The sequence below is a fragment of the Poeciliopsis prolifica genome, unplaced genomic scaffold (genome assembly GCF_027474105.1).
Source record: "Poeciliopsis prolifica strain line A6 unplaced genomic scaffold, Auburn_PproV2 SCAFFOLD015, whole genome shotgun sequence".
In the NCBI taxonomy this organism is placed as follows: domain Eukaryota; kingdom Metazoa; phylum Chordata; class Actinopteri; order Cyprinodontiformes; family Poeciliidae; genus Poeciliopsis; species Poeciliopsis prolifica.
Window position 1 is genome coordinate 10,166,109 of NW_026562390.1, and position 22,947 is coordinate 10,189,055.

General features: G+C 36.6%; 1 protein-coding gene across 1 annotated transcript in view; it reads left to right on the forward strand.

Moving 5' to 3' along the window:
- Positions 1-22,947, forward strand: part of pappaa (pregnancy-associated plasma protein A, pappalysin 1a) — a 96,832-nt gene that overhangs the window by 67,626 nt on the left and 6,259 nt on the right. Inside the window, exons 15-21 of the mRNA XM_055040409.1 lie at positions 3,547-3,730; positions 4,270-4,471; positions 4,559-4,781; positions 5,347-5,494; positions 5,682-5,797; positions 7,817-7,888; positions 8,646-8,744. Of these exons, the coding sequence (XP_054896384.1) occupies positions 3,547-3,730; positions 4,270-4,471; positions 4,559-4,781; positions 5,347-5,494; positions 5,682-5,797; positions 7,817-7,888; positions 8,646-8,744 (1,044 nt within the window). The remainder of the gene's footprint in view (positions 1-3,546; positions 3,731-4,269; positions 4,472-4,558; positions 4,782-5,346; positions 5,495-5,681; positions 5,798-7,816; positions 7,889-8,645; positions 8,745-22,947) is intronic.

Below are 22,947 nucleotides of genomic sequence, written 5' to 3' on the forward strand. Positions count from 1 at the left end.
AAAACCGATTATCACAACTATATTCTCTTCTTAAGGTATTACTTGAACTGTGAGCTATCGCTTGAGCTTCAGTTCGCAATCCCCGCAGAGCAGATTTCCTTTTGATTCCCACTTGTGTTTGGCTGCTCTCATGTTTACCTTAACTCTGACCCCTTAACATGATTGACTGTTGGTGACAAAGTAATTGTCAGGAACTTGTTCATCTCACTGGTGTTTGCCATTTTTTCTTAAGTTACTCAGTTTCACCAGATTGTTTTTTCTATGAACTGACAATCTGCTCAAGTCTTGTTTCAAAGTCATGATGAATAGTCTCCTCCTAGAAATTCTTTTGACTCGGGAAAATTTATAGTCTTTCCCTGAATCATCCCTCACTGCAATTTTTTCCTTTTATTGAAGAGCTCCAAACATAATTCCTCTCCCTAAATAGCCTATTTATTGTCATGAATACCTGCAAAAATTGTGTGATACAAATGTCTGTATCAAGTGCTTAACAATCCGCAGTGCAAGGACCTCATTTTTATTTAAGGTTTGTTGTATTTAAAATATAAATCATCCCTTCTTCCCATATGCTTGCATACTGTGTGGTTTATGCACCTTTTTAAAGACAGTTTTATATTTTGTTGTTTCTATCTAACTTGAAAACATTTGCACACCAGTCACCATTTAGGCAAATAATGTTTTAATTCAGCATTTGAACACCACATGGATTTCTTTCATGCAGATTTTGCTCAAAATTTCAAATCATGAGTGAGTCACTCACTTCCACATTCAGTTATTTTTCAGGCAGCACTCACATGCAATGCATATGGTACTTTGTTCAGTATCCAAATTATGAAAGGAGCTTATTTATTTCCAGGGAATCTGATACTGTTATTTGGTATTATATAACGAAATCAAGATGAAAGACTGCTATTATTAGGCAATAGACATGAAATCTTACTAAGCCCAACATTTTTAAGCTTAAGGTTTAAATTGGATAAACATAATTAAAATGGACCCAAACATGTAACATGTATTCTTACTGATAGGCTTCCATTTTTACCTTTCTTTTTCTGTTAGAGATGGAAAATTGAAAATGATTGACTTTAACAACTTTGTTTTGTGATTTTCCTTTTGGCCCAGCTACCAATTCAAGCATTCCTTTTGTATTACACTGTGCAGTTTAGTGGAAGATGATGAAAACAGTTTAGGTTGGGACTATCTAATGCCTCACTGTTTTGCTCACGTTTCCGCAAAATACAAGCAAAACATTTTGCAGCAATCTTGAGGCTTTCATTGTTCAGAGTCTCATGATTGCAAAATGTATGAAAAGAATGCATTTGTTTTGCTATGTTTTTATGGGGGTTAATATAATGTAGTTATATTCAACTATGTGACTGGGAAAATTTATTTGGATAGCACATTTTCAGCAGCAAGCAAAGTCAAAGTGCTTTACATGATTAGAAGGAAAATAAAACAAGCAAAAAAAAATCAGTGCAGTGGTAAAGTGAGGGAAAACAATGACAGGTTGAAAAAAAGACATCAGTTTACAATGTTCCAGGATTTTCTAATTGAAGGCAGCTCTAAACAAATGGGTTTTTAGCCTTAAATTAGCCTTATTTAGTTAAATTCACATTTTGCATGTTTTTATACTTCCTTTTGGGTCTCTACTGCTTACAGAAACAGTCCAAATTCAAAACAGATCGTGTCCTCTATGGTAGTTAGAGTTTTTAAATTGCTTTGATTCAATCTACAACCCATTAATTTTGGCATGTTCAGAATGCCACAGCAGCATCTTATTTATTATTTTTTTTTTGTATCGAATCTCAAAAAATATATGTTTTAGTTGAAAGCCGAATTAAACAGTTGATACTTGCATGAACAATACAAATTCTGTCAGTGCTACTGATAAAAATGTCTAAACATATAATAGCCATGGATTCATAGCTTGTTTTATGGTCTTTCTGATTTGTTTTTGCTCTATGTTTTCCAAAATCGTATGCGTTTTGATTGGGTACTTTTTAGCCAAAAAGAAAATACATCAACTTCTTAATTTTTATGGGAACAAAACATCCTCCCTAATCTTAACAAGCCTACAGAGCTTAATTTATGAGAGGAGAGTCGAACATGTTGAAATGTATCAGGAAATAGGAGAAACCAAAGAAATTCCCCAGTAAACATTGGAAGAACGTGTAAAATTTACAAAGGAGTGAACTAGCAAAGTGTCCATGTCTGCTAGCAACACAATGCTATGGAAAATAAATCAAGCTCCATTTTTCAGCATAGCATACTATAAATTATCTGATAACAGACTGATATTCCCAGTATGTTCATAACCAAGCATGATGTGACAGGAGCTTTGAAAGCTCATCTGTTTTTGATTATATCTGTGCAAAGTTGCACAGTAGTATGGCGGCAGGCAGGAAGCTAACCAGTTTGAATCCTGACCATATATGGCTGTTTCTTTGTGGCCTTTCAGAGTGCCATTTGTTAGTTTCTCTCAGCAAGTGTGGGCTTTTTCTATGTATTTTGGTTTCCTGCCACAGTTCAGCAATATGAATGGTTGGTTAACTGAGGATAATAGATTGACCTAAAGAATGAGTATGCATGCAAAGTTATTTGTTTTGTCCCTGTGGGTAATAGACATCTGCAACCCTACACTGACTACACGGTTATTAAACCATAGGGAAGACCATCTAACAGACCAAGTCAAGACCAAGACCAGAGTGGAAAGAGACAGAAACAAGACCAAAACATTTAGGAGTTTAGGCAAAATTGAGACCAAGGGAGGATAAGATCTAGTCAAGACCTTACTTTCTATAGAGATTGAAAGTGTCTTTTATGGCTTTTGGGCTTGATTTTTTTTAAATGAAGATTTATATGTATAAAACCAGGGGTAAACCTGATTGTACATGCAAAACTGATCTTCAAACAAGATTCAACCAGGATTGTGTCTGCAACATCACTTCCATTAGAGTTGTTTTTGAAGCTCTATTTGCCTTTTTCTTTAAGTGTGTGTGTGGGCATGTGTCTGCGTGTGTTTAGCAGAAGGTGTCACACTTCCTTTAAATCAATCTGTTTCGTGTCGGGGCTGATTGTGCAGTTGGTGGATATCAGTTGTCCGTGTTGCATGACTTGACCTTACATATGCGATCACTTGTTCCCTGAGCTGCTGAGTAGCATGTGAGGCTTACTCACATACATGACGAGTGGAGAGAATGCTGAATTTCTGTTGTCATTTATACGATGAGTGAAACATTCCAATATGGCACATCAGTGTGGAAATTAAAGCTTTTGCCAGTTTGTACTTGTACATTGAGTCAAACCCTGACCAACCATTGGAAATTTTAAGAGGTCCTGAGGCCTGACAGTAAGTTACATAGTTGTAGTTAAACGTCCCTGCCATGTAAAACAAAAGATGTGAAATGCACCATTATGTATATGATTTCTCCTTAAGAATATAAAGAGGTTCTAAACAGCTTACATTTAGACCTATTTTTAATTACTAGGCCATCAATCCTATGTGAAACAGATGTTTTTTTTAGCATTTCTTCTCTTATTTTCTAGTTGGATTCTTCAGTAACAATAACCTGTACCAATGGGAAGTGGAACAAGCAGGTATCCTGTGAGCCAGTGGACTGCGGTCTTCCAGACAAATACCACGTTCATCCTGCTCATTTTACCTTCCCAGAGGGCACTACATATGGCAAGAAAAGCACCTTTCTTTGTCGAGAACCTGCCCAACTAATAGGTGAGATTCTTCTGGTTACTCATAAATGTAAATTTGCTAAAAAAAAAAAAAAGTACTTCATATTTGCCTAAATAATAAAAAAGTTTACATGGAGTACCAGTTCATAAATATAAGTGTAAGGGTAAGATTTATGCATGTCAATTATTTTAGTGAAGGAAATTTTTCGTTTTGCCTCCAGTACCACATTAGAACACAAATCAGCAAGTACGCCTTAAAGGAGCACAAATTTGCACAAAAAACAGTTTTTCATTATGTTATGAAACACTACTATATTTGAATACCGTGCAATGTACAGCAAACACTGACCATGTTTTTTTTAATTAAACCACATACCTTTATACCAAACTTATTTCAAGTTAGCTATTTTTTTTTTACCCATCATGTTGTTACATATTTCTGTGAGGCCATTCCACTGACTAATTTTAAGCAATAAAAGTTTATTAAATGTAGCTAGGATCAACCCAAAGCTATAAAGTGGTGGTTTTGGTTTGCTGACTGGAGTATTAGAAAATATTTGTATTTTTCTTTTGTCTTTCAAGGAACCAACAACACTCTTATCTGCCAGGAAGATGGTTTGTGGTCTTTTCCCGAAGCTCTTTGTGAACTGCGCTGCCCAGCCCCTCCTCCTGTACCTAATGCTGTTTTACAAACAAAACGCTGCAATGAGACGGGCCTAAAAGTTGGCACCCTCTGCAAGTACAAATGCAAGCCAGGCTACCATGTTACCAATAAACCCAAAAGGTGAAAACAAGATATAGTGCTACAAGTTTTGTCCACCTGAAATCTAGTCTCATAAAGTTTTTGTTAAATTGGTCTTGTTTCTTTCAGACGTGCTTTTAAGCGCCAATGTACAGAGGATGGCACCTGGCTGGAGGGTGCATGCGAACCAGTGACTTGTGATCCTCCACCACCCATTTTCCATGGCTCCTACTACTGTACTGATGGCTTCCGCTTTGACAGTATTTGCAGACTCAACTGCTCTGAATCCGTCGGTAATCGTCAAGGAGTCTCTGTCCATACGGTGAGGTTGCTGCACTCTTCCTGCAAGCAGGTCTGTCTATCTCTTTCCTCTCTTTCTATTCCTACTTTTTTTATTCATTATTTTGTTAGACACGCTACAGAATTTTTTATTTGTTTCTGTTTTGTTTTTCATTGTATTATTCCTTTCTTGGTCAAAAATGTTAATCTATTTGAATATGCTAGTAAATGCCTTAAGACTACCAAACAGTGTTTAACTGAACGATGAACACTTTTATTTTGTCCAAAAGATGTTATAAAAGTAGCTTTTATTGCCATCTTTTACACACTACTGTGACTGTGTGTTTTTCCCCTTGTCTCCCTCAGCTCTACTCAATTTGATGACATGCTAATTAGATTGCTATTGATTTCCAGAATAGCTATGCCTGCTACAGACTTCTGAAATGTATACACCTTTTAATCTGTTCTGCCTCCCAAGCATTGTTGGTTGGATGCCTGATGAAAATTGTATTGCATTTCTCCATATGCAATGCAATGCCATCTGAATGTCCTTGTCTCTGCAGTGTTTGTGTACTAGTTCGATTGCAAGTATAATTGTTAGTCTGCCATTATGTGTGTTTTTTTTTTTATTTGTTCAGGGCACAGCCTCCAACATGATCCGGTGCAGAAAGGATGGAAACTGGACAGGATCATTCCGCCTATGCCCGAACAGCAGAGGCCAGTGCTCGTTACCACAAAACCTGCATTACAGCCTCCAGTACTCTTGCAAACGTGGACATGGCATAGGTATGGAACAAGAAAATTGTATTTTGAATTGTTGCAGTGTTTACAGTTGGCCTTTGTGTGAATGTGGAAAATCAGAGAATGCAACATTTTGATGTGAAGATATTCCCAAAATTAATATAGATCTTTTTGATAGATCTGACTTGTACATTCTTTTATGCAATTTATGCCTCTGTTTAAACATGCACAGGTGAAGAGTGTGAGCTCTCATGCAGAGAGGGTAACAGTGAAGTGGTGATTCTCCCTAGCAACATGACAGCAAATTTCCTACTTCGAGAGCACTGGTGGAACCCGCAAAAAGTCAAGGTACGGTTATAACTATGTGTATTTGTGTCTTCTTAATATGTCTGACAAATGCACTTCGCAAAGTTCTGTGATCCACAACTCTCCCATCAGGAATTTCTCATCCAGTGCCTACATCCCTGCTGGATTACCTACAATGCAATATGCCAGCTTGCCAGACACATCACCACAAAAATATTTGTCTTTGAAGCATGGCAACCCCTAAAACAATTTGTTATATTCATGACAGAAGGTATGGAAACTTGCTGGCTCCGGAGTGCCTCAAATCAAAAATGGGCTTGGAGAGCTGAACTTGAAACCACTAAGATTTCATTACCCAAAATGTGCCACAAGAAGTTATTTGGGCTCTGTTAGAGTTGCCTTAGCGTTGTCAAACATGACTTTCAAAAAGGCTGCTTTTGGTTATTTTTAAAACTTTTGTAGGAAAACATTTAATCAACAAAAAAGAAAACCAAAATTTTTTTTGAAAAAAATAATATTTTGCCATAAAATCTTTACTTTAAATTGTAGTAATATATAAAATATGAATTAAAAATTTTACATATAAAATAATTTGACTATATACAATGTAGAAACAACCGTCCATCGTCCATACCCGCTTGTCCTTTCAGCATTGGGGGAGGGGGGAGATTTGACCATCTAATCACTGGTCAGAGATAAGCAATCCATAAAAATTTACACTTGCTTGTCAATAAATTATTTTTCATATGAATTTCTGATATCTCTCCTATAACCTTTTTCCCTGATATTCAACAGGTTATCTTATTGTCAGATTTAAATTCACAGAATGAGCACAAGATCTAATTCAATTGATAAACGTTTTGAAATGTATAACAATCCTCTCATATAAGATAAGGGTTTAATTGGTTCAAACAAGGACAAATAGGAACCATGAAATTATAAACCGAATATACAGTATTTTGGAAAATAAAAAAACATTCCGAAGCATTCCTAGTCCAACTGTGGAAATAGTATGTCTTCCTCTGTTGTTTCAACACTTACAAAAATAAGAAAATAAACAATGGTATCTTAGAGTTATAGTTTGGTGAGATGGGAATTTATGTTGTCCATCTTAATAAGTAATGATAATTCATTAACTTTTATTTTTGTTGTTAGTGACCTGCTTAGACTCATACTTCTTTAGCTCATTTCCTCCTGCTCCTTTCTTTTACTCTCTTTGATTACACCTCCTCTTCCACACCCCAATCCTTATCAGCAAAATTACTCTGTCGAGCCGGCTGTAGAATTAGTCATTTTCCATATGACATGACCTCGTCTGTGGTGGCGCTGAGATAGAGATCTATTTTTATGTGCTATGAGCACCCCGGGGATGCTTTCGAGGGTGAGGATCCCATACGTAGCTAGGGGTGAGACCAGGCCACAGTCATGGATTATTATGATTTACGGCCTGACTGAGAAAGAGAGGGAGAGAGAAAAAGAGGGAAAGTTTGTGAGAGATGGAAGGAGAGAGGAAAAAAAAGAGCAGATAAAGGAACGAAGAATATGAGTTTCTGGATGACATCATCTTATAGGGTGACAGTGACAAGAAAACTGAGAGAGCTGCATGGTGTTTATATATATATAGAATCTATTACTCACACAGCTCTGTTGTCCTCAGACTCTGTTGTCGTTCTTTTTCGCTACCTTCGGGCTGAGATCTATATTTTACATTGATTTGCTGACTGTACTGAAATAGAAAATACCTTAGTTTGCAGCAACAAAAGAAAAGCGTGTCAACTTTTGGAGATATTGGAACATGGTAGGTTTGGGATTTGGACCACCTGAGATCAGCCAGGACTTTGCAGTGGATGGCACTTTCAATTACAAACTACACTATCCTACTTATGCAGTAATCAACATGCTTTTTTCTGTCTTAAACTCACATCCCAGACTCAGGCTTACAGGCATCTTATTGGAACTTCATGTTCATTTTGGAGGTGTGCCTGTGAAGAGTTTCGGAATCACTGAAAGCAGCAATACTTCTTAATTAACTGAATAAACACATGTTGTTTTGTCTTTCAGAGTATAGTCTGCACGATGGGACTGAAATGGTATCCTCCTCCAGAATTGCTCCATTGCATCAAAGGATGTGAGGTTGGTGGAAGACCTGAGCAATATATTCCTTTGATATATTTCTATTCTTTAACCTCTGGTGGACTGTGAAACATTAAACGTAGAACATAAAGTTTTATGAGCTCTACTTGGCTAAATTGTTGTAGACAGAAAATGAATTGGACACTGCACAGTAAAACATAGAAAGCATAGGTGAAGACCGGCTTCTTGTGCAACTGCTCATTAAGTGGAACAATTTAGATAATTCCACCCTACTCCTACACTAAATAGGAACTAGTATCTGAGAAATGAAATGGATTTGTAACTGCAGTCAGCAATAGAAAATATAATTAGTCCTACAACAGCCCTTTTCAGTAATTTCCAAACACAACATTATGTGTTTCTTTAAAAATCTTTGTATTTAGCTTTGTTTCAGGAAGCTATTAAGTAATCTGTTGAGCTGAGTCCAACTGGATAAACCTGATGGGTAACCCAAGCATTGAGGGCACAGCCAACCCAATAAATCACCTTACTGTCGCGTTTTGTGCTGATTATGGTTTATGGTGTCTCGATTTGATTTACGGGTCTAGCTGACTAAGGGCTGAAATAGTGACATTGAAGAATGGGGAAAATTTAATGTATTGAATTAATCAGCAAATTCATTCAGATACTTCTAAAGTCCTCGAAATGCTCAAGAGCCAAACAGAACAAAGCTTTAGGCCTCAAACAAGGTAATGAGAGGTTTCTGGTTTTTGCTCTATCGTTTCACTCTTTCTGCACTCTTCTCTTTCTTCAATAGCCATTCATGGGAGACAACTACTGCGATCCAGTCAACAACAGGGCGTTCTGCAACTATGATGGAGGAGACTGCTGCCAGTCCACTGTCAAGACTAAGAAGGTAAGTGGCATGCTCATATTTAAAATAAATATAGAAAAACAAATTATGCTGAATTTAGACTGTCTGATAAATTGATCTATTACAAGTTATTATTCTTTTGTCCTAAAGTGTACTCTTGTCCTTTAGTAGAGATTTTGTAATACCCAAATCCAAAGACATACATACATACCTGGCTGATTGGTAACTTTCAATCTAAGATGACCTCTCGGATAGGGTTCATGCTCTTACCATCACGAACAGGATTAGATGGATTAAAAAGTGGATGATTTGATAAGTCATTTTTTTCTGACTTGTTCTGTTTAGTAGTTGTTTTTGTCTGCCTGTGTTCATAAGTGAAGGAAGGTTACAGTATATCAATGACAGCTTACAGCCATCTCCTAACGTCACATTTCAAAGTTATCTGTCAATTCTTAGTCTGCTCTGTGTTTATTTAATCAGTTACAACTCTTCCCTTGTCCTGACATAACTCTGAAAATCCATTTGATTAATTTCAGAAAGCTGCTGGCAAGATGTGTGTTTAGACGGGTTTATTTGTGCTTGTTTGCCACAACAGTTGCATATCTAACCAGCCCTGTTTCTGTAAAGTTTCGATGAACTAGGCTGCACTATTCTTCCAAGGCTGGTAGAATAATATGGATTTTATTTTTTTTTTGCTATGTAATTTTTCTCTGTCTATGCAGGTTTTTCAGTGGAGAAATTTATTCAATTTATCTTTTGGAGAAAAAAAAGTGTTGATGGGGAGAAAAAGTTTTCTTTACTGTGAAAATGGTCACAGAACAAAAACTGAATACTATTAGTCAGTATCTTATAGAACCACATTAGACACAGTGATCACAGAAATCTCCAGTATGACTGTCGGTCTCTCACTTTGATCTACAATGACTTTGGTAAACTTTTCTATCTATCATTGGTTCAACTTACCAAGGTGTGTGGGCATTTTACTTTATGCACAACTTACAGAGGCATTATCTAAGAATTTAAGTCAGGTTGACGACTGGTATTTTACTGGGAAGTTGTAGCCCATTGATTAATTTTCAGCTATTCTGCTATAGATTACTCCTGTAATCTATAGCTACAGCAGTAATAGATTACTCCTGTAATCTAGATTGTGAATATAAATCTACAGCAGTAATAGATTACTGCTGTAATCTATAGCAGTTGTTTCATAAATCCCTATGCACTTATATGTGTGTATTTTAGCCAAGCATTATCTGTTATGCTGTGCTTAGACCAAATGCAATTTATGTGTCAGGGGTGTCTTGTTTACATGCAAAGTCTATGGTGGACACAGATCTCAGGGCAGGGAAGATTTGTGGGGTGTTTCTTGCAATTAGCACTGCACGTTTTAACATGCTTTGCACTTCTGGTCTTTGAGCATTCGATGCATGTACAGCAAGTTCAGTACATCCAACACGACAGATGCTAGAGTTGGAAAATCTAAACTTTTGCAGTTGGACACAAAGCATCTACTGGAGACTTTGCTATGTGACGTAAGTTCCTGTAGTTGGTGTCCTAGCAGGAGACGCAAGCACCAGTGCAGGTCAGCAGGTCATCATCTAGGCTCAAGGGAGACGAAAATAGCATTGAAAGCAGCCGTACTCAGCACGTCACATGGTTCGGAGTAAGAACGGTTTAGTGAAATTAACCAAACTCAGAACACCTCTGAATTATCTGGTGAATTCAAACACAGCGCAGAGGCTCCTGATGATGGTAACATTCTCTTTTAAATAAAGTCAAACCACTCTCAGTTTCATCTGCCATTTTACAAAAAGACTGTCAGAGGGGAAAAAAAGGCAAAAGTCAAGAGGCTCCTTCCAAAGTGCATTTTTCCACACTTTGCTCTCACACACGTCAAAAGCAATTATGACACTAGATATCAACCGCCAGACTTTTACGTGTACAAGCATTCAACTTCAGACATTGAATGCCTTTTTCATGTGCAAAATGTGCTTGATATAAATTCAGCATTAGACAAACAGCCTTTGACTTTTGCGAATATAAAATATGAAGGTATTTATTATAAAAATTACTTTAAGATGCCCAGATCTGGTGGCTGGAATACCAGTCCATAACATTACTCTTCTCCTCTATCCTCAGTGTTTGGTATGTGATGTTTCTGCTTCTCAAACATCTCTACTATAGTTTCATGTGTCAAAAGGACATTATTACAGAAGTCTTGCGTCTGGGAAAAAAAAAAAAAAATGCACCATCATATTGCTTTTAGAGATGTTTTTTCTCTGGTGATTCTTTCAAACAAGTCGTACTAAGATTAAATATTTTTTCTCGTACTCTGAGCTTTGTCATTTGAAATGGTAACAGATTCCTTCATTGTCCCTGGGGTGTTTTGCAATTTCTTTGAGCCTTTCATTGTTTAACCTTGTCCACCATTGGGTAACTGTCTTTAATATTTTTCCATTTTCCACCAAAAGTGCCGTAGAATGAAAGAAAATTGCCTCACAATCTTTTCCTCTCTAATGAAGAGCAAACATTGCGTCTCAAACACTATAGCAGATGGGTTTTTTTTCTACTCTGTTTTGTTCCATATTTCTATGCTCTTAGCTCTGCAAGCTGCCATAACTCTTGCTTTTATAGAGATGGTCACACCTACCAACTATCCGTTAATCAAGTGGATTTAATTACACGGCCACTCCTCCCACTCCTAAAACATGTGGAAGTGGTATATGCTCTTTGCTTCCTTTATCCATTTATTTGTGTCTTTGGCAGTTGAAATATATTTCTTGTCGCCTCATTTTTACATACAATTGAAACCAGAAGTTCACATATGCCACATGAAAAGACATTATACAACTTTTGCTATTGAAGTTAAATGAGACCAAACATCTCTTTTTTTTAGGCCAGGTAGAATTATGAAAATTATCTAACAATGAGGGAAAGCAAGGTGACAGTGTCAGAGCTTTGGAAACTTCTGTTAAGTATACTTCATATTTGACTTAATTGTCTTGTTTGACACAAAGGAAAAGTTAAAAGAAAAAAGCCAAGATATGTGCTTGTAAATTTCTTTTTGTTTGTCGTATTAAAACAGATCTCTTGTAAATGAGATCTTTGATCTCAGTGAGACAGCCTTTATAAACATCAAATCAAATAAAATGAAATTTATCAGGAAGAGAATTGTTAAACTGCACAAGCCTGGTTTGATCTTGGGAACAATTTCCAAATTCTGTTGTGTGTCGCTTTCATCTGTGTAAGCAGCTATAGGCAAATATAAACATGATGCAAATGTCTAAGCATCACTCTCCTCAGGAAGGAGCTAGGCCGAAAAGTCCAAAGACTTCTACAAAATAGTAAAGAAATACATGTAAATGTTTTATTTTCAATAAATAAAAACAACTCTTACATATTCTTACTCTCATAATTGAGGCAATTTCCATATACAAATAAGTTGGGTAATTCTGACCTAAAGCTTAAAGTAAAATCAAACTTCACTGATTGAGGTTTTATTCAACATCAAACAGTGAGAGAAATTGTTTCTGTGTGTCTTATTTGGTGTGTGTAATCTTCTGGTCTCATCTGTATTTATAAAAGTCTCAATAAATGAAATTCTCATGTTACGTTGTAGCCTCAGTCAGTATTAGTTTAATATTTGTCTTTCCATTTTTTGATTGGTTTAGAATGTGAAAGAGATTACCATGTTGCAGTTGTTTAAAGGTAAAGGAACAACAGAATGCAACATGACGGTAGGTAGGTAGGTAGGTAGGTAGGTAGGTAGGTAGGTAGGTAGGTAGGTAGGTAGGTAGGTAGGTAGGTAGGTAGGTAGGTAGGTAGGTAGGTAGGTAGGTAGGTAGGTAGGTAGGTAGGTAGGTAGGTAGGTAGGTAGGTAGGTAGGTAGGTAGGTAGGTAGGTAGGTAGGTAGGTAGGTAGGTAGGTAGGTAGGTAGGTAGGTAGGTAGGTAGGTAGGTAGGTAGGTAAAACATGTAAAAGTTCATGTTTTATCCTTTACCAAGTGAAGGACAAACCATAGATAGGCTACTTGTTCACAGTGCTGAACAGAAAAATACCAAGAGGTCCATCATTTGTTTGAATATTTTATTTCTTAAATGTATAAATCAAATGTTTGGCATAATTTGTCACATTGGTGACGCTAGAATTTTGTTTGTAACTGCATGGGAAATAGCCTCACTTTTGTATGAGTTCTGCTGCTGTTGATTGACAATATCTAATCTTCACATCTTGTGAGACCAGACTTAAGCAATGACGTCAGCAAAACTTCCAGAACTATTTTTCTTTTCTGTGAGATCTCATAGAATTCAATACAAGATTCAGGCAATAAGAGATGGAGCTCTTGAAAGGAAAGGAAAGCTGGCCATGGCTTGTGTCATGAGTTAGGAGTTGGTATATTGGATCCTACTTCAAAGAAAAACATGTTCTCAACATCTTGTGTTGGTATGTATAATAACAAATGTGTTGTTTTTGAAAATGAAAAACCTTTGAGGATTTTAACAGTTTGATACACTTCCCAAAAATAGCCAAAACCAGGTCTAATCTTATTGTAAGAACAAAAGTTTTCATCCTTTACTTAGACTTAAAATACAATAAATATTACACCGAGTAATTTTTGGTCAATGAGAACAGCCAAAACTGACCGTTATTGAAGTAGACGATGATTTGCTAAAAGGGAAAATATTTTGAGTGTCCAACATAATTTGGAGCAAAGGGATGTTGATATTCCACAATTGCAACTTAAAATTTCTGTAACTTTTCAATGAGTGGACCAGAGGAGGAGGGAGGGAAAATAGTAATGCAGTATGTCAGTACAGTGATATTCTGTCAAAATGAGACTTTTCATTAAATATTTTCTTTGGCTTTGCAGACATGGCCTGGGCAAACCTTAAAATCCTACAGTACATATCACATGTGGCCTTGAACTCCTCAAGATCACACTAGATGAACTAAATGCCCTGCTTAGCCCACATTATCTAGATAAAAACAAATACTGCAATAATTTCTTCACAGTGTCCTGTATAAGTATCCCTCAGTCTTGATGTTTCTTTTATTTCTTATGTGATGAAAGAAATAGTAAGTTAGTAAGAAGTTTGCACAAAAAGAATGTGAAAACATTGTGACTTTACAATGCAGAGAAAAGCATTTTTCTTTTGTATACTTAGACAAATGCAGGTTCAAACTGTTGTTTTAAAATGTATGTGATTAATATGCCATTACATTACAGGAGGGAGGTCCAAAGTTTTTGGAACTAAGGGGTATGGGTCTTTTTTTTCTCACCAATCTGCTAAAAGTGACTACTTGGCACCGAGATGTGAAAATTAGAAATGAAACTTTATACTGATACGTTTTATGTGCAAATACACATCAGTTTGCAGAAACGTTAAACTGAGAAAAAAAAAGTTTCTTCCAGGAAGAAGGCAGCTTGTTTCTCGTTGTCAGGCCAGTAGGAGTTGACTGCAAGCCCTAAGCAGGCCAGCAGGAGACTGTCAGCCATGTTAGATCTGCACTTTAATTGATGATCTTCATGTAAAAGAATGAACATACATTCACACAAATAGGTAGTTCGAAAAAGCGCCATTAAGTTGAAAACCCATCTTCTGAAGTTGAAATATTTTTACTCCAACAGGATCTGGAAGTGCTTGATCAAACCAGATGCTTCACTCAGTTTTTATGTCACTGTCATTTTCAACAGCGGACTTATCTGTTGTTTTTTTATTGTGGGGACTTTTTCATCAGTATCAAGATTTCTATTAAACTTGTAAGCTGGGAACAAGACGTTGGATAGATGAAAGAAATTAAAATCACCGTGACAAAATGTGGAAACATAGTTTAAGCTACATTCTGAGAATATGATACAGTCTATTCATGTTGTTTTAAAACCATGTTTTTAAAACAGTGGCTACACCTTTTAAAAAAAAGAAGAATTCCAGTAGATTAAAAACTACCAAACTATTTTAGATTTTGTGAGGAAATGTACAGGAGGGATGTCCAAAGTTTTTGGAACTAAGGGGCATGTTTTTTTCCTCACCAATCTGCTAAAAGCTACCACTTGGCACCGAGATGTGAAAATTAGAAATGAAACTCTATACTGATACATTTTATGTGCAAATAGACATCAGCAACATTATCAACAGAAAACACTAATCACTTGACCAGATTCTACATGGTGGAATAATGTAGGCATCCGTGAAAACAACAGTTGACTGGTGTTTTCCACTTTTGGCTCCCCTTGAAATGGTAGAGATAGATTCAACAAATTGCTCTGAAGTGATCAATCATGACTTGGTTTATCAGCTGCCAGAAGTAAGCGTCAAGTAAAGCTTATTATGGGTGAGGAACAAAAAGGAAACACCAAGGAATTGGTCAGATAAGAGTCACTGGTATCCGGACAGCAAAAAAGCCAAATGTTAGCTATAATTTGCTTTTCTTCTTAATCGGTTGCTAAATTGAGATTTATTTTCAAAATATGTGTAGTTCAATGGGAAATAGAAACGGGGTTTGTTTTAGAGCTGTACTACATCTGAAAATCTTTTTCTGATGCACATATTTAATCAGTTTTGCTTTTTTATTTATCAGTTTACTTTGAGTTAATCATTTAAAAAGATTCATCACCGACAGGAAATGTTTATCCTCAACAACCTTGTGTGAGCAAGTCAGTGTGACCAAAACTGGGTATTACACCTGATTTTAATTTTCTCCAAACAGAACACATGTGTGGCAGACAACAGGATGGAATTGAATAAAACTTCTACAAGCAAACAAAACAAAAACAAAGGGACTACATGTCAAATAAATCTGTAACTTATTACTGAAAAATTCTCTTTTCTTAGCTGATGATTCATGAACTTATTGGGTGACAAAAACTCACAGTATTTCCTGCTTCGTCGGAACTCAGCATTGTTGTTCAAACCACAATCAATGACTTTATTCCAAGTTGCCTAACTGTTTCTAAGGACTTGTTTTGAAACAGAAGGTTTGTTTGTTTTATTAGAGTTAAAACTGAAGGTCTAGATGTTTGTCAATGCAGTTATTTCTCCTGCTTTGTGTCAGAACATTTGTATTTAAAGGCAAATTGTATTTAGAGCCAGTCTGTTTTTCCTTGTTGGTGTCCATTTGATAATTCTTTGCCAACAAGGTGGTGATAATGGAAAATGAGGTAGATATGAAAGAAAATTTCAATAACACAACAAATTCAATGTTTTGTTCTTGGGAAATGGCACAAAGGCATAGTTTCTTATTCTTTAAGTAATTATCTTTACTGTGACAAAGCAAGATGTTTCTTTATATATAATTTGTATTTTATATATATGATTATATTAAGAATTTGTCAAGAAACGAAACCGTTTTCCTTTCTCTGGATAAAGGACTACTTGATCAATATCACTCCTTGACCAAAAAAGTTTGTCTACCACTGGTATTCAGTATACTATGGTATCCAGCTGCTCCACTGGTTGCGGGCTGGTGATAGTCTATACTAATTACATAACCTCATTCGGATTCAAATCAGATTCACAGCAGCATCAGAATATAAGTTTCTCATGAGCCCTTTGTCATATGAACTGAATAGGGGTAGGCAGAGTAGATGAGAAAAAGCTGTAAAGCTGTAGTGCAGTTATTTCCTGCCATTCAGCAGGGACTTACAGGAAACAACTTCAAGTTTGGACTCCGATGTCTAGAACACTTAATTCTGTTGGCCCTCCCTTGATCTGCGCTGTCTGCTTGGTGTCTCTTCAGCTGTTGTACATGCAGCTTCTCCTCCTCCATCAGTCATTGGGAGGCCTTGTCAAACTAAGACTGTTAGTGTTAGTATTGCTCAACCCTTTTGGGTCTTTACCAACCATTATTTCATTATCTTCTGCTTATTTGAAATTTAGTTGTGGTTGTAACACATTTAGGACTGAAGCCCAGAAATCCCTCTTGCAATCGATGCTCTACAGTTATTTCTGGGCATCCCAAGACATTCTCAGGCCAGGAGGGATATTCAGTCCCTCCAGTGGGCTCATGTTCTTCAAAGTTTCCTACCATCGGGGCGCGGGTCCAAAGGAATTGTCCAGGGGCAATTGTGATCATATGCCTGAACCACCCTGGCTTACAGCTTTCAATGTGGAAAGGGAGAAAGTCTACTCCTGGATTTCATCGGGTTATGAGTCTTCTCACTCGATCTTTAAGGTTTTACCATGCAACAGATGAAGCTAATTTCCCTTGCTTACGTCCAGAGTCTTATTCTTTTCATCACAACTCATATCTAGCAACCATAAGTCGGCATCAGAATGTAAAATAAACATTAAAAACATTCGCTTTTTTGTCTAAGCTCTCTCTTCATCATGACAGACCAGAGAAGTACACACACTTTATTTAGAACAGGTCCCGTTCCTTTTGTCCATCACGAGAGAACATAAAATGAAGATGCCGAAACACCTCAACTTCAAAGACTTACGACTGAACTGCTTGTGGAAAGATGAAAATAGAATCACATAATATGTAAAAGAACAAAAAAATCTCTACAACTGTGTAAGACATTACAGGCAATACTTAATTTCATAATTTTACTGTTGTAAAAAGTAAACATTTTGTATATTCTCCAAAATTATGAAATAATAAAAAAACTTTAAATCGATTCATGCAATTGGAACCTCTGAGAATCTCTAAAGTTTGGGGAGTTTAGCACAACCCAGGAGTTAAGCACAAGCCACATATGGAGGCCTTACTCCTCGACGTGGCTGTCGCAGGTTCAATTCCCGGCCCGGCGACCTTTGTCACGTCTTCCCCCTTCTCTCATGATCCACATATTCTCATCCATTCTCTATGTCATCCAGTCTTTTCATCACTAAATGCCTCTCTGTCATTTGCACGCTCTCTATCTCACTCAGAAACAAGGGGTACACATAAGCTTTACCCCTGGTTGCTGTGCAGTAGTCTGGTGTCTCTGTGGGAATCTTGGTCAATGTCATGCCCCCATTATGTTGACAGCAGAACAGTGACTCCCTCCATGCATCTTTACTGTTCCTCTGCCAAAACGTGTTACATCTATATTTCTCTGTCAGCATAGGCGTTAAGGTTAAAGGGAAAATATGGACACAGTGATGGAGACAAGAGATTTCATTCACCCTCATTTTATAATATTCATTTCACACAAGAGGGAAACAATCTTGTCTTACAAACATTCACACACTTTGTTTTACAAAAAACAATCAGTCAATTTTATTTGTTTATAGCACATTTCAGGAACAAGTCAGTTCAAAGTTCTTGACATAATAAACCCTCCAAACTCAACAACTGTCCCAGATTTGTGGTGTATAGAAGCTGGATGCTGCTTCTCCATGTTTGGTTTTGGTTCTGAGGATGCAGAGCAGAATCAGAACTAGAATAATTTTTATTTTTGTACCACTTGATGTGAGATGTATTATTGTATGTTTTATTGTGAGCTTTACAATTTATTCCTCTCTGTAGCACTTTGAGATTTCTTTGAAATATAAGGTGTGTTACAAATAAAATTTATTATTATTATTATTATTATTAATACCTGAGAGATTTGGAAGGTTGATACAACCGCAGATCTTTAACCTACCGTGGTGCAGTACATTTAAAAACTGTTAATTTAAAGTTTTAAAGTATTTTAAAAAGCAAACAAAAACACCCTTAACACTCTTATATTATAGTACCTCTGAGGCCAGGTTCATACATGTCCAGCTATCTGAGAAAATAAACAAATTTAATAAACAAAATTCTATTTAATATCACTATATAGTTTTATTATTTAAAACTATATATCTGTCCACACAAAGAAAATTTTGGTACCATGTTTATTTCCTTACAGAAAGCCATGGTTGTATTCAAGAATCTTATTGACCTCCATAAGTGCTAAATGCACTGGGTGTACTGTGGATGAACCCACACATGGGTTCATGTGGATGAAAACGATTCTGAAACCGATTATGTGTATACAATATTGTTTTTTTTTTTTATTTTATGTGGCTGAGATTTTTTATAAAGATCTGGCTGCATGTGTAGAAGGCCTGAGACTGCCATTTATCGCAAGAATTGTTTTCAGATTGCATCCAATGTTTTCTAAACAATGATGGATTCTGTGGTGGATCCAGTGTTTGAGGTTAACAATTTGACAGTACATAGAAACATATGCAGCTTTGGAATAAATGCAAGAATATGACTTTGCTAAAAACACAAGAAAAAAAACTGTTGTGTTTAGTTTGGGGTTAGAATGATGTAATTTTATTTACTTTACTGTTAACCAAAATGGTGACAATTACTTTTGATTGGAATGTCGGTATAGTGGAGCTGGACTGATTGTAGGTTTGCCTTCTTTATCAGCTTGTTGTACATATAGCATCACTTCTAGATGTGATGCTATATGGGAAAACATTGACGCCGTGTGCATTCTTCTGTAATGATAGTGACCTACATTAAGTGCTGAAATGTTAACTAACCTACCTTGAACTGCTTGAGGTTGCGGGTTTGGTTTGTAAAGCTAAGACCATAATATTTTCAAAGAATATTAATGTTGTCAGTACAAAAAACCAAGGATGACATGTTTCAGTGTTTTTTCACTGTTAAACTTAAAAGATATATTAATTCATATTAATTAAAAAAAGAAAATTAGATTTACAGAGGTAAATAGAGATCGTTTATAAAAAGCTCATAAGCATTTCTTTCTACTACATCAAGCACACTGTCCTGTACAATTTCCAGCCTCCTGTTGTCCCAAAAAACCAAATGTTTTATTTCATCTTTATTATTTTGTCCTTCTCTTATCTGTTTTTATCTTAAATATATTTCGGATTGCAGGACAAACTTCTACTACCATTGGCAATAATTCTTGAGACCAACGACATAAAAACATGTATACTGGAGAACGTTGGTTGATATTCACAGTCCTGCTGTGTCTTGACAGGGTGTGTTACTTTTTTTTTTTTTTTAATGTCATCTCCTTTTATACATTATTCTTCTAAAATAAGGCACAGTATGCCACCTTCAAGTGACATGTATGTCCTTTAAGGATAAAACCAAGGGGCCAAATTATTTCCTGAATGAAGTTCAGGAAATTGTCTGGGGTCATGTGTTAAGTAATGTTTATATTGGGTAACATTTGAGTTGTAGTTGCATTGATTCTGCAACAGAGGTGCTCATGTTCTACATACATAATGTGAAAGAGCTAAGGAGTCGAGGAGCACAATTTTTTCAAGATGAGCAAAAAAAATATTTGGCAGTCTCATTTATGTGAACAAATTGAGTGTGATACAGTCTCACATGCACAGGAAGGTGATGTAAGAGAATTATTTTTCTCAAATATTGTTTTTAAATGGCCTTGGATCAAAAGTCTTTTACACAATAGTGTGAGAAGCTTATTTCTCAATTTGATCTAATTATAGCACATTTGCTTGTTTTCCCCATAAAGTTTCAAAACAATATATATAAATACTGACTTTGTTTAGCACATTATTTGTTAGGAAAATAGCTTTTGTCTAATTTTAGGACCTAAGTATAAAAACAGCTTATAGGTGAGGGGTACTTCTTTTACCATGACTGTACATAATGGAATTCTGCACATACATTTTACGTTGCTTCCCAGACTAGTAAAGAAGCCTTAATTTTTGTTTTCTTGTAGTAAAGATTTGTGTATTAAGTAGTTCTGGATGACTTTCTGTCTATTGTTCCACTTCAGGATCTTTGAAGGTGAAAGGAATGACTGCACGTAAGGTCACCGCAGGATCTCCCCTTAATAGTTGCAAGCTGTTGGCTTAGATTTGGAGAGGCGGGGGGAAGGAAGCAGGAGTCTGGAGTATGCCTCTCTGAGGGTTCCCTTTGCAAGACCCTTTTTGTAGCCCCCCATATAGTTTGAAAACTTTTTTTTTTTCCTCAAATAGACTTGGCCTCTCTGAGACATTTTTTGTGAATCTGGGTATATGTTTTTCTGTCAAAGTTAAGGTCTTGTGGAGGTGCTCAGATCACACCAAGGTTCCTAAAACTGCTTGCAAATCTTAAGTTTGACACAACTATGTCCAGTACATTACTTATGTGTGACATGGTTGTCTGTCTCTAAAAGGACGGTTTGTGATGGCCACATCTAGCCATAAACCTCTGTGTTAATATGTTATCAAACTTAGAAGGCTACACTTTTGGAGTTGTTATACAGCGATAAATGCACATACATGGTACACATAGTTTTTTTGTTTGTTTTTTAGCAGTTCTTGTTGGTGTCACCAGTGTTTATTTCTCAGCATTCAAAGATAATTTATTTCCTGTCTGAACATGTCTTAAATGAAATGTCTACATAACTATGAGCTAAAAATCACTACATATCATTTCCAAATCCACATTGCTCCGCTGCTGTGAGCACATGGCTTCTAGTTTTCACTGGATTTTAACAAGTCCATATTTGGAGGTGCAGAAGAACAATGTAAAAGATTTGAATTTTAGTACTGTTACTATAATAAACCCCGGATTCTTTAACCATTGCCCTCTTTTGGAGCCTGTTTGTCCAATCACTTTTGTTGGGCTAAGCAAGGTTGACTCACATAATTGCATTTCAGGACTTTAGTGGTACCAAGTCGTCAGCTTTTCACCAAATGTGGATCTGATTGCGAAGACCCACCCAATTGATACTTTACAGCTAAGGAGAAAACAAGTCTAATGTAGCGAGAATCAAATATGTCACAGAAAAGGTCCAGATTCTTACTCACTACACATGAAATAACTTTTCTTAACCTTTTACTTATTATTTTCTCTTTCTGGGGTTCATAGAAAATTAGTAAATGAGCTGCTTTCTATAAATGCATTCTATGTGTATTGCATGTGGAATGAGAACTATGACTATATAAAAATATACCCATAATCCATTTTGATCAAAAATAGACCATGTTAGTGAAGGAATTGGCTGATTTCAGTTGCTTGCAACCACTACTTTCTTCTAGTCACATATAAATATAGTGATTTGAAAATGAATCCAGTATTATATAGGTTACTACATAATTTATACACAAAAGAGAGGAATTCCGTGTTTTACCTGTTGCTGAAATAGATAAGATTTGCAACTTTAGATGACCTAGTGTTGTCCTTGCTTTGCTCTCACCTGATGGCTTTCTCTCAGCTCTCCTCTAACTCTGGGACCCTGGACATCAGTTCTGCCCCCGGTATTACAAAACTAGTCAGCCCAGTTTCCCAGCCACCCTGAGAGAAGCCTAAGTCAGGGCCAGATGTGGCACCTGGCCCAGTCACCCTACAGGTCAAGGTCAAAGGAAAGCAAGTCAAATCTGCCACCCACCATCATTTTCTGCATAGAAACATAAGCAGAACTGGCCTCGGAAAAGCAGAAACTGCGCAAGAGGTTTGGATTATGTAGTGGGAAGCAGTGCTGCGAGGAAAGGGACTAATAAAACAAAGATAGGAAGAGAATTTAAAAGAAACAAGGTATAAGTGTAAAACAAAGATGTTGTAATAAAACTCTGAAAGAGTCAGGTGAGAATCAGGAACTCTGTGTTCTTGGCTTCAAAATGCCTCAGAGGAAACGGTGCTCATGCAGTTGACAGCTGTTTCTGAAGTGTGTCCGGCCTTTAGCTTGTAAAGTCGTCCCATGTAGACCTCATTTTCTCCAAGGAGTCTGGGTCCAGCCCACCTGGCCCTTGCATTGCAGACACCTCCCCCACACAAACAAGTTATTTTATACCCTATTTGAAAGGAGAGTCTGCATCACTAGTCATCTGAGACAAGCACCATCTCATTCCATAGATCTGACATCTATATTGTCTTGTTCACACAAATTGCTCAACTGTTTTTTTTTTTTTAGTGGTATCATGTTTATCGCCATATTTGACATTTGTTTCATCTTCAGACAGGTTGTAGTCTCCTTTTTAGGAACAGTGGTGGACATTTTGAACTATTTCACACTATCAAGTATCATTTCAGTGGCGTATGAAGACATTGCTTTAAGTAACAAATGCTCTATCATCATGACTTAGAGTAATATGGTGAAATAAGAAGCATATCCTCCTTAGATATGTGAATTTAAAGTTTCACAAAATGGGCTTCATTTTTTTCTGTTTAAACTCATAAAGCAACCTTTGTTTGCATCTAATGATTCCTAAATGTGTGTTAATGTGAAGTACATGAGAATACCTTCTCTCTACAACTTCATGGAGGGGTTGTAATCACCGTTGACATTCAGATGCTCTGGTTAAGTCAAGGGAGAGTGGGGAAGAGAAACAATTAGGAGGGTCTCAACACACCC